Source organism: Drosophila santomea, chromosome X, assembly GCF_016746245.2.
Source record: "Drosophila santomea strain STO CAGO 1482 chromosome X, Prin_Dsan_1.1, whole genome shotgun sequence".
Taxonomy (NCBI): Eukaryota; Metazoa; Arthropoda; class Insecta; order Diptera; family Drosophilidae; genus Drosophila; species Drosophila santomea.
This window is the reverse complement of record NC_053021.2, coordinates 12,570,114-12,588,827: the sequence shown is the minus strand read 5'-3', so window position 1 is coordinate 12,588,827 and position 18,714 is coordinate 12,570,114. Positions and strand designations below refer to the sequence as shown.

Here is an 18,714-nt window from a genome sequence, read left to right as displayed (position 1 = left end):
GCGCGTTTATCCAAAACAATCGCGAATTTTCTAGAGTTCGATAGAAAATTCCCCGTAATTAATACGCAGACAACTATATTCATATACAAGTGTATTTTTTTTTATTTAAATAGCTTAGTTAAATAGCTTACCTGTAGCGTTTTTTCCACCACCTGGTAAGGTCATAAAACAAAAGCTGATTGAACATCTGCATATTAATCCGGGAATACCACCTACCTGACCCACGTTCTCCCTAAAATTACCTCTTCAGAAGAACTGGCGTATATAAACCATTCGGCATACCGACAGTTCAATTCAGTTGAAAAATAACCTTACATAGAGTATCATTGAATTATTGATATTCCTATTACCATTCCAGTTCAAGAGAATTTTAATAAAGATGGCCCAATCGCCGAGCATTAAAATCCTGTTGGCCGAGCAAATGAAGTTGGGGGAGCAAATACAGAGCACCATCCGGAATTATAAAAAGGATTCGGCTAAACGAAAAAGCAAAGCTGGATATATTGAAGGGCGACTATCCCAATTGAAACTTTTGTGGGATGCCTTTTCCGAAGGAGAAAATACTATTAAAACTGTCGATGACAAATCGAAAATGGAACATACATATTTTAAAAGCAACTTCTTTGTCAAAATAAAAACCATGGTCGTTAAATATACAGCAGAATTCAATCAGAATCTGTCCCCATTGGAAAATAATACTGAAAACGTATCCGCATCGCCGACAAATGACGAGGTTAAATTTAAATCTATGTTTAGAGAACAGAGAATATTGATGGAAAAATTAGATAATATTATGAACAAGTTAGATGTCGCAACAAGGAAAGGACTTAACCCGATAATTTTACCCCATTTAACTGATATACAAAGTATGCAAACGCAGATCTACCAAAACTACAAGGATCCCAAGTAACTTTAAGATTATTTTCTAACCATAAAACAAAATTTACTTACATGTATTTTAAAGAAATTGACCATTTAAGCGTATCATGTGTATCATGTTATTTAGTTATAACTGATGTAAGCAGAAATGCAAAATCATAAATTAAAAGAAATATTAAGAAAACATAGAGTGATGTATTCAATAAAACTATCGATATCAAGACACCGCTCGGCCACTTTTAAAAAACAATCGATATTTGACTGCTAAAATATATCTAGCATCCCTAACTGCACTGCATACAAAAGTTCGACGGGAGCAGTAAAGTAATTATTAGTTTAATCCAATAATTATCGACTCCAATCGAATTGGCGGTCTTCTGGTTGTTTTTTGTGCCCCAGAACGTGCTAAATTCGCTAAATCAGTGAATAACGGTAACTGTAGCTATAACAGCGTGTAGGGTGTCTGTATAGTGTTCTCGTGTGTTCCTGCGTTATGTGAGTGTGTGTGTGTCGGGCAAATATAAAATCGTAACGTAACAAGCAAAAGAGAGCGCAAAAAACAAAAAGATCGAAAAAAACGTGTGAAAATGAAAACTACATTGAAATATAAAGTGGTGACAGTTGGGAAATGGCAGTTAGCGCATTGAATTGGACACTAAGAGCTGACAACGCCGGACAGACAGTGAAGTGTTCAGGCATTTCAAGGACCTTTTTCGCCTCCTGTCTGCTGTTCGGTGTGTGTGTGTATGCATGTGTGAGCGTGCGTGAGTGCTTGCCTTTTGACCACGACCACCTGGGCGGTAGTCAAGTGGAAATTTTGCGTTCAAGGACAACGGCAGTGGCGGCCGCCCCCTTTTCTATTGCCCCCAACCACATCGAGTGTTGTCTTGACCCCCTCCGCCCTCCAACCAAAAACTTTCAAAGCGACAAGTTGTCTGGTCAGTCAAGAATAGTGTTCATTCCCAAATCGAAAAAAAAGGGAATTCAGTTTTAATTTCACATGTATATGTGTTTTTTTTTGTATTCTGTATGTGTGGGTGCCGTTTTCGTATTTCTGTTTTTTGCCGCGTTGAGTGAGCTTGCGCACACCAATACAAACGCGATTGAGAACTTTTCTTCGCATAACCGCTTTTTCGCTCTCCCTCTCTCGCTATCGCTCCTCTTCTATGTGCCTCGCAGCCCAGCCAGCTCTGCACTCGAAAATAACCGTTTGTGAGCAGCGAGTGAGAGCGGCACACATTTGAAAGTGAATAAATCAAAAAGTACGTGAAAATGGACAGGAAGATATCAGCTGCGGCGCAGAATTGACAAAGTCGATAGGGGGAAAAACAAAATCATCCAGGTCCAATAAAGCAGAGCAAAATAAAGCATAGCATTGAAAATAGGGGCAAAGCGGTACTAAATTCCGTTTACCACGTGTGTTCGCTTGTACGCGCTTGTGTCTGTGTGTATGCAGCTGATTCGCCATGTGGGTGTGCGTCTGCACGCGTGAGCGTCTTCATGTGTGTGTGTGCGAGTGTTTCGTGTTGGTGGGGGCACAAATCTAAACTAGATTTTAAACTACCGCACACTTCCGCTGATATAAACGTATTTATTTAAGCAATTGCCGTGCCCCAATTGAATTAGTTGTTCAAGGACTTTGTGCCCCAGCTTGTCCTTGTTAGGGCAGCTTTTTTTTTTTTGCGCAACTAGCGGGTAAATGGCTAGAAAGGTCAGCACTATGAACGCGCCTGCGTGAATGGGTAGCAAGAACAGGAAGAAGAAGGAGCAAAGAAGAGCTTAATGTGTGTGTGGCGCATAGCTACACATAACGGCGAAAAACGTAACGTAAACTTAACGCAAAACGGAACCGATAGCCCCACCCCCTCCCACACTCTTCCCATGAATGGCTTAACATAAATATTAATTGGATAACGGGCGATAAACAAATACAATGCACGAAACTGAAGTTGGTAGTTCTCCGATTTTTTTCCATGGTACTTACAAAACAAAATTATTCCATTGGTTTTGCCTGGAAGCCCTTGCCGGCTATATTAAATCAGACTTCATTGGAAAGCGTTATACAAATGGGAAGCGTTCTGAATTGGACTACGTCAAAGGTCCCGCCGCAGTCCAATTGGAAGCAAGCAACAATTCTTATTGCAAGATGATGAAATAACAAAGCAGATATTTCACTTAATGTTATTTTGGAAGCGAATAACTAGTTTTCAAAACATTTTGAAACATATTCGAACAAAAACAAATTAAAATAATTATTTTTATTAGGGACTTTAGATTGATTACCAAAAGTATTACTAATTTTGTGGTTATATCTGTCAGAATCTGATTTTCAATGCTTGCTGAGTTGCTTTGATTACGAAACCTAAGTTGTACATATATGGTTTTCCTAGAAATCGGAAATAAGCAATAGTTATTTTTGTTAATGAAAGGATTTATCAGAAAAATGGCCAAGATACCATGCCAACATCCGGAAAGTATGCAGCAGAGTGTGCGAGTGTGCGTGTGAGTGTGTGTGCTGTTGCATAAGCCAGAGGCGTTGTCAAAGGGGGTTGAACTGCTTATAAGAAGGGTATACATTGGGTGAAAAGCAATGCTTATTTTGATTTAATGGCAGCTCCCTTTTCCCAATTTGTCAGTTGGGTTTATCTTATTTAGTTTTGTTCTGCGATACAGAAAACATTTTTAGCTCATTTCTCGTTTTTTGTTAAATTTTTTTTATTCACGTTTTGTTTTTGTAGTTATTTTGCAGTTTTGTAATTTTTTAGCCAACAATTAACGTGTTTATTTTGTTCTTTTGTTCGCAATACCAAAAGGAGCGGCGCTGTCGTCCAATTTGCATCGCCGTGTTCTTCGTCAGTGTTTGTTGTCGTCGCCTCGTTCGTCCTTAATATTATTTCGTCCTTGTGCAACACGGAGAACAAGAAGAAGCAGCAGCAGAAGAACGAGAAGAACCACATCAACCAGGAGGATCACCGCAACACGCAGTTTCCAAATGCTTTAAAACGATTCGGCAATATCTAAATACCTAAAAACCTAGAAAAATAAGACAAGCAGCGAATCAGCAACAACAATCGAAAACACCAAAAAAAACCAAAAAACTAAGATAAACCCAAAGTCAAAAGGAGGCTCGCAAAATTTTTTACAAATTTGCAATACATTTTAAGTAAGCGGAAGAGAAGGAGAGGTGTTTGTTGTGCGTCTGTGTGTGTGTGCGCGTGGATTGAAGGTCCTTCGCTCATTTTTCCCCCTGCGAAACGAACTGCTGTTGGCCTTTTTTCTGGCAAGAAGAAGGACCTCAATTGGAATGGCTCTCTTGGAAGAGCGGCAGGACATTAGGGAGCAGCAGCAGCAGGATTAGGATCAGGATCAGGATCAGGATCAGGATTAGCAGTATATAAGCTCATAGGACTAGAAAAGGGAGAAGGGATCAGGATTCAGGAGACAGGAAATACGGGAATACGGAATAGCAATCAGGAAATAGGAAACAGGAAACGGGAACAGCAGCAGCAGCAGGAGCAGCCCAGCCAACAAAGCAAAGGAATCCATTGAATCGATAAAAGACAAGTACTTGTTAAATCAGAGAAGCGCCAAAAAGAAAGGTAAGTTTATTTATGAAAGATTTTTACTGCAACATTTGCCATTTGTTTTCTAATCAATGTTATCCCGTTCTTAGGACTATGACTACTTTGGAGGAGCCTGTCCAGGCGGTGGACACGGTGGATCCGTGTCCTCCGGGGATTCCCAATCTGAAAACCGTTCTCAGTGACGATGCCTCAAACTCATCGTTGTTGGAGGACATTGATGTGAGCAACACGAGCAGCAGCAGCTCCAGTTCCAGCAGCTCTAGCTCCAGCTCCGGTTCCTGCTCAGGATCGGCCACCGATACGGACACCGGCAAGGGCAGCAGCACTGTCGGCAGTCTGGATGTGACCAGCTCTTCGAGCATCGGTTCGGCGGCTTCCATCTCATCGACGGGCTCCACAGCCATCGCCGGACCATCCGGTTTGCTAGACGATTCCAACTCATCGGGACTGGGCCTGGTGGTGGATGTGGACAGTACCGGGAGCAGCCAGGAGCTGAGCAGCCACGGCGTCACCGAGCTGGACTCGCTGGAGGACTCGTGCAGCGGCCTAATGATCAAGGATGGCGATAAGCTGTGCAAGCTGTGCAGGTGAGAGGACAATCTAAAGCATTGGTCAATGCATTTAACAGTTAAATTCTAAACAGATCTTATATGTAAAATCCAATTCAAGATTTTTTCACATTAACCATGAATTTGTGATAGCATCTTTAAACTGATCAAATGGTGTTCTTATTTGTCCACAGCTTACGCCTTGTGATGCCACGCATCTTGTCTTGCCTTCACGTGTTCTGTGAGGACTGCCTGCAGGCGGTGGTATCGAAGGACACGATGGCGGCCAGCTCGCCCAACAGCTCGTCCTCGTCTTCGTTCGACGGCAGCGAGCACCAGCACCGTCTGCCCGCTCTGCTCCTCGAGTGCCCCGTGTGCAAGCAGGAGACACCACTGGGACCCAAGGGGATCAAGGCACTCCCCTGCGACTATATCGTGACCAATATATTGGATCTCTCCAATTTGGAGTCGGAGCACATTGTGTGCACTTCGTGTAAGAGCAAAGAGGAGGCCATTTCGCGTTGCAACGATTGCGCCAACTTTCTATGCAATGGCTGCGATAACGCCCATAAGTATATGCGTTGCTTTGAAAATCACCATGTGGTGCGCATCGAGGATCTGACGAAGAACGTCCACGACAAGCTTATCATCCATAAGCCAGTGTGCTGCCGCCAGCACGTAAGCGAGAATCTCAAGTACTACTGCTTCACCTGCCAGGTGCCCACGTGCAATGATTGCCTGCTGAGCGATCACAAGGGCAGCGATCATCATTATGAGACGGCCTCGGTGGCGGAGCAGGCGGTGCGAGCCGATCTCGAGGACACTCTAAGGGACACGCTCAAGAAGGCCGACTATTGCAACGATGCGGGTAGCAATCTGGGCAGTGCCCTCACCGAACTTCAGTCACAGCACGATACGGTGCGCCAACAAATCGAGGATGCCTATAAGAGCTACAAGCGTATGCTGGAATCAATCAAGGAGCAGATGCTAAACGAGCTGGGACGCCTGCACTCGGATCGCGAGCTAAAGATCATGGATCTGATGCAGAGCCTGGAGAATACAATGGGAAAGCTGCAGCACGCTGCCCAATTTGGCCAACGGGCCATTGATAAGGCCAATGCCGTAGAGTTTCTGCTGCTGAAGCCCATCATCAGTGCCCAGTGTTTGAATCTCATGGAGCAGACGCCCAAGTGCGATGTCAACTATCAGCTGCAGTTTGACTCGAAGCCAGAGATGTTCGAGCAGTTCGCCAGGGAGATGTTTGGCAAATTCCAAACGGATCAGAGTGACTCTAGTCCCAAGAAGCAGGAGATGACCCAGCAGTTGCAACAGCAGCAGCAGCAGGCGCAACAGCACCATCAGCACCAGCACCAAGTGCAACAACAACAACAGCAGCAACAGCAGCAGCAGCAACAGCAACAAGTGCAACACCAACAGCAGCAGCAGAAGTTGCAGTTGCAGCAACAGCAGCAGCAACATCAGCACAGCTCGAACAATTTGATTGTCGGCCATCGCGGCAGCTCCTCTGTCCAAGGGCGCCTGACCTCAGCTGTATTCAGCCCCATCTCGCTGCCCTCCTCCCTGCAGAGTTCCTTCGATGGCGACACCAACTCGGTGATGACCAATTTCTCCATGATGGACTCGCCGCCGCAGCCATCATCGCAGCAGCAATTGCCATCTGCTCAGCAGCAACAGCAGTCTCAGCAGCAGCAGCAGCAACAGCAGCAGCAGCAACAGGCGGCAGTGCTGCAGCAGGTGCAACAGCAGCAAAAGCACCAGCAACACCAGGTGCAGCAGCAGCAACAGCAACAGGTGCTGCACCAGCCACCATCGGCCCAGTCCATGCCCCAGCAGATGGGCCAGCTCGTTGCACCGCAGGGAATTGTCCAGCAGGCTGGACATGTCAATCTCAACTCTGGCCCCGGCCCAAATATATCCATCAATGGTTTGGGCGCCGGTGGTCCGCCACCCAGTTTTAGCATGCTGGAGTACAATATCTCACGACTGGCCAGCTTGACGGAACCAATGCCAGACAACCTCAACGATGCGCTGGCCGTTGGCGGAGGAGCAGCTGGACCCGGTCCGAATGTTGGGGCCCAAGTGCCTGGTGGCTCGGCCGTAACCGGCGGAGCCGTTGTGGGAGCACCGCATGCGCATCAGCAGCAATCGCAGGCCGTAATGCCGGCATCGGCGGTGACACCAACGCAGCCAATTACCCTGGCGGACATCCTATCGGGCGACCAGCGGGCGCTCAACAATCTCCAGGCGCTGGCCAAGCTGGGACTTAACAACAATGGTGAGTTCTTTGCAAGCCAATAGTACAGGCGTTGTTTTCTTTTTTTTTCAATTTTCGGTTCGCTTACCCCTTTAAGTTGTTTTTTCTTTTTCGCTGCTTGCACCAAATGCATACCCACACCCACAACACCAAAACCTATACCAAAACACCACCTACAACACCTGAAATCCCCCACAACCAACACACAGACGATGATCTTTTGTTGAACGGATCCTCAACGGGCATTGATTATTTATCAGATTTCTGCATGCCACCGGCCACATCGCCCAGCCTGCAGTCCCTCAATCCAATCGTGGGTGGCGTAGAGGACATGGGACTCAATAACTTCCATGCCGTCGCTGCGCCGGGCACGACCAGTGTGGTCACCGGCCGGAACAAAGCCACTCCGATGCAGATCCGCTGCAAATTCGGTTCACTGGGCACCGCCAAGGGCCAGTTTAATTCACCACATGGATTTTGCCTGGGCGTCGACGAGGAGATCATCGTGGCGGATACGAACAACCATCGCATCGAGGTCTTCGACAAGATGGGCGCCCTCAAGTTCCAGTTCGGTGTGGCCGGCAAGGAGGAGGGCCAGCTCTGGTATCCTCGCAAGGTGGCCGTGATGCATAACAATGGCAAATTCGTGGTCTGCGATCGTGGAAACGAGCGCTCTCGCATGCAAATCTTCTCCAAGTGCGGACACTTTATGCGCAAGATCGCCATCAGGTAAATAGATTTATAATAATAAGAGGGTTTCCATGACATGTGTACATCTAAAAACTAAATAAAGTTGTTAATTATAGATGTTGCATTAAAAGATGAATCTAAAATTGTTGTTGAAAGGCATGTCTAAGAAAAGGCACGCAAATATCTTAATAATTAATAAAAAAATTAATAAACATTTGCATTCATCCACAGGTACATTGATATCGTTGCGGGTTTGGCTGTCACAGCTAAGGGTCACATCGTGGCCGTGGATAGCGTGTCGCCCACCGTGTTTGTGATCTCCGAGGAGGGCGAACTGGTTCGCTGGTTCGACTGCAGCGACTACATGCGCGAACCCTCCGACATCGCCATAAGAGGTAAGCAACTACTCCATCTCAAAAATGAATTTATAAAGTAATTTAACATTGTTTTGTTTTCTGCCCACCAGACAACGACTTTTACGTGTGCGACTTCAAAGGCCATTGCGTGGCCGTTTTCCAGGACGACGGCACATTCCTCTATCGCATTGGCAACGAGAAGGTCACCTGCTTCCCCAATGGCATTGATATATCGAATGCCGGGGACGTGCTCATCGGCGACTCGCACGGCAATCGCTTCCACGTCGCCTGCTACTCCCGTGAGGGCGCCCTTCAGTCCGAGTTCGAGTGTCCCCATGTAAAGGTGAGTCGCTGCTTATAATTGTAGTTAGCCGTAGCATAGGTGATTGAATACATTGCAGACATTTTGAATTTTGCATAATTAATTTGGAGTTTCACAGCCGTCTTTAAGTGGTTATGAACAGATCGAAGTGCGGAGTGATGAGCTAACAATGATTCATTCGCAGGTTTCCCGCTGCTGCGGACTGAAAATCACATCCGAGGGCTATGTGGTTACGCTGGCAAAGAACAATCATCATGTTCTAGTTCTGAACACCCTCTATGTTCACTGATTGCAAATCAAAGCGCGCAACAATCGTCCATCAGTCGATATGAACAAATATAACTACAAATACTCGTCGGGCAAGATATACGGATGTCGACGTCAGCAGCAATCAACCAACAGCATCAACAGCAACGGCAACACCATCTGCAACACCATCAGCAACAGCAACAGCAACAGCAATAGCAATAGCAACCTCAACCTCTTGCCAAGGAGTCAACATGCCCTACACTGCAATAGCAACAGTCAACTGAACAACATGAGCAGGATAAGCAGCATGAGCAACATTTGCCTCATCGGCAGCAACAGCAACATCAATCAACAGCCATCGACTACAAAATCAGCCATCTAATATAAAAACGATAAGCAAGAACAAGCACAACTAGCTGAAACATTAACACTATCAACAGCAGATCGCTGATAGCAGATGCAACTATCCAAATGGGTAGTTTAGGATATGTATAAAGAAAAATGTATATATATATCTATATTAGTGGGGAATGCTAATGGACTAAATATGAATGAAGAACGACGGACACGTGAAAATGTCGAGCTCCTACTTTTTCAGTTTATCTGTAGTCTGTCTCTATCAGCGTTCAAATTCTTAAAACTGGTCAAATCTACGGCTGAACACTCACTATTTGCAGTGCAGTTGAAGCAAATGCAATGCGTTCGACTTGAAACACATTTTATTTAATGCAAAACACAAGAAACGTTGCCGCAGCAACCGTATAAAAAACAAACAAACAAACAAACCAATAACAAATGATAAACAAAATGCAACAAATACTATTTTTGATCTCTAATTTAAAAACAATTAGCGCTACTACTAAAAACAAACATCAACAAATTTAACAAAGAAAAACAAAACAAAATACTTAGCGTAACGAATAACAACAAAAAAGAGGAAAAACAAAAAGAATCGTCATTAAAACTTGGGATATTTTCAAAACGTTTTTAAAAGCTCTTTTTAAATTGTTTCGATTGTACTCATTTTTTATTGAATTTATGTTCTTGTTAAAATTGTCATAACAAACTCACACTTACACACGCCACACACACACGCCACACTCACACGGACACAAACACTACTACTTTACATGTTACTTATTATCTATATAGACATATATATTGTTATATCGACCGATTAGCTTTTTTGTGCATACCCTTCCAGAATCTTTTTCTAAAAAACAAAAACGAGAAAAAAAAAAACGAAACACGCATATATATATCTACACCTAGTATACAACATCTATGTATATCTAGCAAAATGTGCAACTTTTGTGCACAGGTTTTTTGCTAACAAATAAGGAAGTAAATAATTTGTTAAGGGCGTCATCAGAGGTCGCGTACAGGCAATAATTATAGAAGGAGATGAAATCTAAGTAGTTTATTTCGATTTCAAACTGAAACCAAAACACTAAGATACAATTTCAGAAAATAAAAAACTGTTTAGGTTTTTCCTTACGCTGCTTATATAAGGTGATATCTATTTATATATAAATCTATATGAATATATAAAAAAACAAAACAAAACAAAACTATATATATCTTAAACATATATGTGAAATCCTATGACTATATGACTTTGCCATATAATATACAAAGCAGAATGAGGAGAGTAGGGAGTTAGACATATAGGGATAGCGAGGACGGAGGATGACGGGACGAATGGAGGCAACACACACCACACCACAACACACGACATATATGATACCCAGAGACCCAGAGATCCACAGATCCAGAGATCTAGAGATCCAGAGAATACATTCGATATGTATCAACTAAGTACGTTCTTCACGCCAGAGATCCGACATGAACTACAGACAACAACTCAACATACAAATTAATCTGTAAGCTAACAAACCAAACAAAACGAATGCAGAATGCATTAGGCCAACAACTATCTATAATAACTAATAAATCAGAGACAACAAAAACAACAACAGAAAGTGAAACAGCAACAGTAACAAGAAAGCGTTTGAGAAAACCTACAGAGCAGAGATAAACGTATCTGTTAAGTTCTTATATACATTGTTAAAGAAGCAAAAACACAAAAAACAAACGATATTCCTTTTGCTTATATACAAACAACAAATGCAATACACGTGCGCATGTAATCGACATATGTACACACACGCGCATACACACTCACATACACCACAAAAACGAAACAAAACTAAACAAAAACAAAAAGAACACCCGAAACACTCACGATTTATATAGAAGATATAGACAACCATTTAAGATGATATATATGTACGGATACATGCAACATTTCTTTCCCGTTGTAATACAATATAAGGCTGGTTTACTCCCAAGACATTATTATTTATCTATATACAAAATAACATTTTTTAATTGTGTGAATTTTATCATGTGAGAGGCGATAGGTAGAGAACAACAAGTGGCGATTTATTTAGACGAAGTTGGGCGAGAAAGCAAAGCGAAGCAAGCAACTTATTTTTTATAGGCTGTAACAACCACATTTATTATATATCTACATCTACATGTACATCTACATTAACACACACACACACACCCACAAACACAAACATATACACACCCATACTCACCCACGCATTATGCATAACAACGAAACGAATCCTTTGTATTGTGAACAATATGATATCCTGTTAGTTGTGTTCGAAACTATTCGATTCCTTTTTTAATGTTTTAAACAGCAGCAAGTTATGTTAGACCCCCATCATTGGCATTTGTGTACCACAATGCGGCGCGGAGCAAAGAAAACTGTTTTAAATCTTGTCATTTTACTAATTTTAATTGCTAGTTTTATAAGCCTAGTTTAAGCAACCACACACGACACAAAGGCATACAAAAAACGCGTTTGGTTTATGTTAAATGTTGAGTTGTACTAAATACCAAGCAAATGGACCCATTGGAGATTGCGTTAGTCCAACCATTTGCTTGATAATCATTTACTATTGTCATTATGATTATTATTATTGTTTAGTTTTTACGTTGTTACATTGTGAGGCTACACACACAATTCTGTATACATGATTATGACTTAGTGTATTCTATATGAATAACAACAACTGCGAAAACCATTGTGAAACGCTTCGTTTATGTTATACCACTGAAATTATGACCATTTTACTATACACATTATATTTAACACTATGTACCCCAAAGTTGTTGATGGTAGATGAGAGGATCTTTCAAATTGAAAAGGATAGTGAGCAAGATCGAAAGAGAGAGAGAGAGAGATGAATAGATGGAGAGAGAGAGAAAGAGAGAGGGTAAAAAATGCAATTTTATTGTGAAACAATTTGGCTGTTGAAATATATAATTTTTAATTTAATTACGTTTTCGCATTTCGTTTATTACAACTTAGGCCCCCCAAAGCAAATGTTATATTATTGAATTGAATTTACCGCGAAATCGCCAGGATTTCGGTCCACCTTTCCTTAAACCACCTGAACTTCCTTTCCATTTTCGCATAAATACTTTTAATTTGGTCGCGCTGCATTAACTACGGAAGTATTAAGATGAAACATTTTGCTAAAGACAATGGAAACACTCAAATGCAAAGTATACCAAAAGAATTGTTTTTAATCCTAATCGTATTTGTATATGTATTTGTATTTTTACCTTTTACTTTTTTACCCATAACTTTTTACTTCACTGTGCTGCAAGCTACTTGATTGCTTCTAATTACGATTTAAATTTCATGTTTCCCAATTCTCTGTCTTTGTTTTTGTCTTAGTCAATAGAATTTCGGAATTTCTGAATTCTGGAATTTCGGAATTTCGGGATTGCTGCAAAAACCTAATCAAGAAAACCAAACTCGAAAACTGTTATAGAAATACAAAACAACATTAAAAAACAAAACCAATAAAAATACCATTTTACATTTGTTTATAGTTTTTATGGAAAGCCCTCAAATGAAATTGTAATTCCACACGCTTTTATTTTATAAACTAAACGATCACAACATAAAGAGGTTACATTTACTATATTAATTTTGTGTTTTATTTTTATTTCTCTCTCTTTGTTGAACAACCACAAAATGGAAAAAGTCAATTGTTGCTTTAATGAAAATTATGAATTATGAATTTTAACTTAAGTTTTAGGTTGGATAAGCAAATGATATTAAGTAAAATTGTATATGATTTTTATGCGATGCGTTTGAGTAGAAAAACAACAAAAAAAAATAACAAAAAACAAAGAAGAAAACAAACAACTTTTCCACACCAAACACACAAAACGACGAAAACAACAAATTTATTTCCTATGGCATACAAATTTTAAAAGTGAAAAACCAAATAAACATAAATGTGCTTAAGTTTAAATCAAATTTACAATTTAGTTGAGATTACGCAACTTAACGACGATAACATTTTACTAACTACGTATAAACTATAGGATTTCTAGCGAAAATATATACATACATATATATATATATACATATATTTACACACCTGTATATATTCGTATTATGTATACAGTTATGTACGATTAGCGAATGGCCCAGAAGGGGGGCGTGGCCAGGAGAGGGGCGGTACTACCACTAGTCAGCGACAAATACTAATTACTAATTATTAATTACTAATTACTAATTACTTACTACTAATTACCAGCCCAAATCGAATTGAATGGAAGCGAAACCCAAACCGAAGCAATAGTAATTATAACTAAAGGGATTGGACGCAGATTTGGTCATTTTGCCATTTAAATTTTAACAATTAACAAATACATTTAACAATTACCATTTAACAAACAACACCGACTGACAAAAATTGACCAAGGCCGCCCTCCCACCCCCTTCTCCGCCACCCACTGCGCTCTAGTTTTCAATGCCGAAGCTGCATAAAAGAAATAAAAACCACAAATGTACGATGAAAAGCGATGAGAAAGTGAGAAGTGAGAGAAGAATTTTCTTAGTTGCCTACGCTGAAAAATGTGACAAAGTGAAAGCTTTCCACCTCAACTCTATACATCAATAGTTTATCTACACTTGTATCCAATATACATATATGTACACTAACTTTCGATTCGACTTCCCCGTACTTTATGGTTTTACTTAACTTTATTGTAACTCAGCGAAAGTAAAACAAAAGTAAAACGAAAGTAAAGCGTGTACAACTAATTAGGAAATATCCAAATTTACACAGACAACAAGGACACCACACATGTTTCTCAATCACTCGATATAGTTATGTTTATTCCCAATCGACACACGCATATTATTACTATTACTATTACTATTTTTTTGATTATTATTATTATTATTATTTTTATTATTATAATGAATTCTATATGTATTGTCGAGAATTGGCGAGATCAAATCGAGAAATCAAGCGAATGAAGAACGAACCTTTTAATAAAGATGCTGCCAAAGATTTTTTATACAATCGATGTGGAAAATTCGAAGAGCGGAGAACCATTTAGATTTATTACAAAGGTAGCATATTGAATATTGTCCACCTTATTTTTACGATAATTATTTTATTAGTTTGGTCAAGTGTATTAATTTTGTTATTTTTTTGTGGTCAAAATAAACGAAATGAATTGCAAAAACAAAAGCGAGATATTTTTGAGACTTTTGCTCAAAAGACAAGCCAGTAAATGTAAAAACTAATTGCTAAGGATTCAAGATTCAAGATTCACGATAACCGATAAACAATTAACGATTATGTATGTATATCGAAGTATTTGAAGCTGGATTTGTTGGATAATTTGTTCCTCGATGCGACGCTTAATACAAACAAAAGAGTAAAACCAAACGAACTTCGTGCGGATATAAGGCATAAACCACTAAACATATATACATATACATATTGAGCGTGCAGATGTGTAGATTCGAGTATATGTTTACAATCAAATGAGTCAAGGTCACGAAGGCTTAGCTAAACACACACACACACACACAAACAAACACGAGCACACAACGCCTCCTGCTCCAACACCACCCACTCCACCACGCCATCAGTCACCACCCACAGGCACCTTCAAACACCAGCAAACACCTCCAAACACCCCACCCCGCCCCTCATGGTTTGCCCAGTTCAGTAATTGTTAATTCGACTTGTATCGTACTTGCATTTAGTTCAATTCCGAGACAAGAGCCACAAGTAATGAAAGTATAAAAAAAGCATGAAAAAGAAAAACCACAAGGATAAAAAAGAACCCAAACAAACGCTTTATACATCAAATTATTTTAATATAAATGTATAACAAGACATATATCTATATATACATATACAAGCAGACATATACAAAACCAACAACAAAACGAAACAAAACAAAACAAATATATTACGTATTTTATTTAAAGCGAAGTACATTTTGTAAGGTCCTCTGCTCCAGAGAACTCATTCAAGTTAAGGAACTCAACCTATATAGACAGTCCCCAATTCAAAAGGCGGAGACGTTCGAGGAAAACAAAAACGAAAAACAAGAAACCAAAAACAAAACAAATTTACTAAATTATTTATACATGCGTACATATACTTACATATATGTAAAACAATAATTGATAGAAACAAAAAGAAAAAAAAAAAACAAAATGATAAATGATAAATGAAAAATGAACAACAGAAATACAATCTAGTGTACGTCAATTTTTTGATGATATTTTTCGCCTTATTATAGACAAACAAAACGGAATCGATGGGAAACCGAAATCCGAGGTAAAGTTAGTTGAAACCGAGTGGAGTTATGTAACTCGGCTTCCAGTAGGTCAAAACCAAAAACATAAAAAACCAAAAACAACACTTTTTAAATGAAAGCAGAACAATTTTTTGGGATTTATTTGCGGGCGTAGAACGGAGATCACATGTCAAGTTGATAAGAAATAACAAAAAATGAAACACTAAACGACAAGCAATCAATTACCAAAACAAAAAGAATTATATATTATATGGATAAATCATAAATAACATTAAGCGATGGAAAATGAACGAAAACCAACAGAAACCACAACCAATATGTAATCAAAAGCAAGTTTACAATACACACACGACAAACTAATAACTAAATGATAAAAACAAAATACGAAAAGCAAAAAAACCAAATATTATCGAAAAATGGAAGAACAGCAGAATAATAATGAAAAACTCGAATCTAAAAGCAAGCAAATCAATTAAACACGTTTAAAATCGATCTAGCAATTCGACAAAGTAAAACATTTTACCTTATACTAATACTAAAAACCACGAAAATAACTAAAGAACTAAAAAACTAAGTAACTATTTGATTTGCCTGCTATGAAATGAGAAAACAAGTTCCTCAAGTTTATGATTTACTATTTATGTACTACAACATTATTTATGTATTTCTACGCTTTAGTTACTATAATTTCACTTTAGCATCTTAGCATTTCTGTGTAACAACTTAACACTCACGAAACAATTGTTGATAATATTGAGTTGTGTTCAGCTTATGTGAATTATGTGAACGATATATTAATATGTAGGTAAATTAAAATATAGAAAAACCAGGGATTGAAAAGTAATTTAATGTGAAAATCTGGAAATTTGTACGCCCCTTATTACTTTGTAAAACTCCAGAAATAAAAGCGAGCCAAAAAGAATTTATGAAACAATATACTGAACATTTAGTCCTTGATTTTTCATTTAACTTTTAAGCATTTACATACATATATCTCTTGCCTAACAAATCTCTGTTCAGATATTGCATTTAAGTCATCGACCATTTAATGCTTTTCGCTTGATCTTAATGTTTAGAAAATGTGTAGAATCCTAAAAAAACAAATGACAAAAACCACAAGAGAGGCTAACGATGTAAAAAAAAAAAACTCCCTGGTCGAGTTGTTGTGTTAAATTTGCGTACATATCACTGGGAATTATTTACACTATGCTACCAAAAAACCAAACGAACGAAAAAAAAAGAAGAAAACCAAAAACAAAATAAGAAAATAAGAAAATGAGTTTGAGAAAGCGAGTTTTTTGCATAATGTTTACACACTATGCCGATATTTATACACCATAATAGGGATTGGTTTTTCGATTTCGTTTTTACACACCAATATGGTTTACTTCGATCGATTGTTGCTCACCATTTTTTGTCAGTGTGTGTTTGGTGCGTGCGAATGGGCGTGTAGTGTTTTTGAATATATATCTAAGCGCATATGTCTTATAGAGGAAACATCACACAGAAACTAAAACTATAGTGCCATGATTCATGATAGACAAATGAGAAACGATAAGGATAGTGGAAAAATTGTTTATTGATGTGCTGTAACATTTAGTGAGTCCTTTTTTGACAACCGACAAAACCAAATAATGGATACAAAAATTATATACATGCATATTTACTAGTTTATAGCGAACCAAAACCAAAACCGAAAACCGAAAACAAAAACAAAACGAAAACCAAAACCAAGTTAGTAACAACAAATTGCAATACAAAACGAAAACGATAACGAATAAAAGCTTTTCGTGTTTTGGGCCAGAAGGAAGCTAGGATCGGGAAAAAGGACATGCGAGGGAGCTAAGCGGCAGGATACCATATGAAAACAGAAGCAATTAGAAAGCTTTTATTTTTCTAGAATTTTAAAACCGAAAAACCAAACAAAAAACCAAAAGCCGAACAACAAGGAAACCAGAAACTAAGCTAATGAACATGAAAAACCAACTTCCTAATTTCTCTCAGCGCAAACGAAACCAAACAACTTAAATTAACAAATTAACAAACTAACACTAACTAGTAGCGAAATCAAGCGAAACAAGATGGCATACCGATATACGGGTATACCGATATATCCGATATAAGTACTAGTCTTAGAACCATAGAGCAATAATAACATAGCAAGTAATGCCGATTCAAATAAATTGTCTCTGGGGTTGTTCAAAAAAAAAGTGCAGAACTACGGAGGCGTTCGAGAAGCCGAAGAAAAAAGCAAATGAAACCAACATTTTTATGTGTAGCGAATATTATGGAAAACAAAATTTACACAATTAACAATAAACAACATAATTATACATAGCTCGATAATAATAACAAATTATATATATATACATGTATATTCGAATTAAGATATGACCAAAACAAAAACAAAAAAAAAAAACCAATAGAAACCGAAAACTTTTCCGCGCCTTGGCAAATTTTTAAGTAACATACGAGTATATATATTAGTGTATAGATACCAATTTAGATGGCAGGAGAATCCAGATCGGAGCGAGCTACACTGCAAGAAACTTTGCCACACCACTAAGACAGATAAATCAGACAACGATGTAAGGAAGAAACCAAAGAACGAGGTGTGCTAGCAACCCAATCCAAATACAAAATACGCATAGTTTATATCCAGTCCCCATTCCTATAGAGAACAAATAATCGACATTTCAAGCAAACGCAATGCAAACCCAATAAACCTAAAAAAACGAACAAATTCCCTGTGTTGTCAAATGACTTTAAACAAAAATGCAAATGCAAATGCGAATGCGATTGCGAATGAATAATGCGAATTAAACAATGTAAAATGAATAGTGGAAAAGTCGAAAAGCAAAAACCAGATACGATTTGTAATCCATAAGCAGATATTTTGTAAGCTAAGCAGAGTGTGCAGAAAAATAGAGGGAAGCATTTTTGGGGTCGAGTGCAGGAACACAACAATATTTTTGGGCACCAAATATACAGTCAACTTATTGTATTGCATTACGATTACGAGTACGATAACGATTACGAATAACGATATTTATACATACAGTTGCGAAAAAAATAATAGCACCACCATACCTTTTTTTGTTATCGATCAAATAAATTAAGGTTAAGGTACCGATAGAACCAAATA

The 18,714-nt window shown here is 39.0% G+C and overlaps 2 protein-coding genes across 6 annotated transcripts; both read left to right on the top strand.

Moving 5' to 3' along the window:
* Nucleotides 1-44: 44 nt before the first annotated feature.
* Nucleotides 45-945, top strand: LOC120456450. The gene is made up of 2 exons (XM_039643289.1): nucleotides 45-155; nucleotides 359-945. The coding sequence occupies exon 2, from the start codon at nucleotides 380-382 to the stop codon at nucleotides 908-910; it is 531 nt and encodes a 176-aa protein (XP_039499223.1). The 5' UTR covers nucleotides 45-155; nucleotides 359-379; the 3' UTR covers nucleotides 911-945.
* Nucleotides 946-1,105: 160 nt separating this feature from the next.
* LOC120456444 (E3 ubiquitin-protein ligase TRIM33) lies at nucleotides 1,106-17,191 on the top strand. Of its 5 annotated transcripts, none has more exons than XM_039643278.2 (8): nucleotides 1,106-1,203; nucleotides 3,693-4,478; nucleotides 4,553-5,050; nucleotides 5,206-7,307; nucleotides 7,496-8,015; nucleotides 8,208-8,371; nucleotides 8,443-8,675; nucleotides 8,839-17,191. In XM_039643278.2, exons 3-8 carry the CDS (start codon nucleotides 4,557-4,559, stop codon nucleotides 8,941-8,943), a joined length of 3,618 nt encoding a protein of 1,205 aa, XP_039499212.1. In that variant the 5' UTR covers nucleotides 1,106-1,203; nucleotides 3,693-4,478; nucleotides 4,553-4,556; the 3' UTR covers nucleotides 8,944-17,191. The 5 variants fall into 5 exon arrangements, with proteins under 5 accessions (XP_039499212.1, XP_039499210.1, XP_039499215.1 ...); XM_039643276.2 differs by having other exon boundaries at nucleotides 1,157-1,311; XM_039643281.2 differs by having other exon boundaries at nucleotides 1,158-1,311; nucleotides 7,547-8,015.
* The last annotated feature ends 1,523 nt before the right edge of the window (nucleotides 17,192-18,714 follow it).

Bases quoted from the DNA above. Each gene is read 5' to 3' on its own strand.
- LOC120456450 (XM_039643289.1), top strand. From the start codon at position 380: ATGGCCCAATCGCCGAGCATTAAAATCCTGTTGGCCGAGCAAATGAAG.
- LOC120456444 (XM_039643278.2), top strand. From the start codon at position 4,557: ATGACTACTTTGGAGGAGCCTGTCCAGGCGGTGGACACGGTGGATCCG. The intron at 7,308-7,495 runs GTGAGTTCTTTG...ACCAACACACAG, and splicing joins GCTGGGACTTAACAACAATG to ACGATGATCTTTTGTTGAAC. The intron at 8,676-8,838 runs GTGAGTCGCTGC...ATTCATTCGCAG, and splicing joins TCGAGTGTCCCCATGTAAAG to GTTTCCCGCTGCTGCGGACT.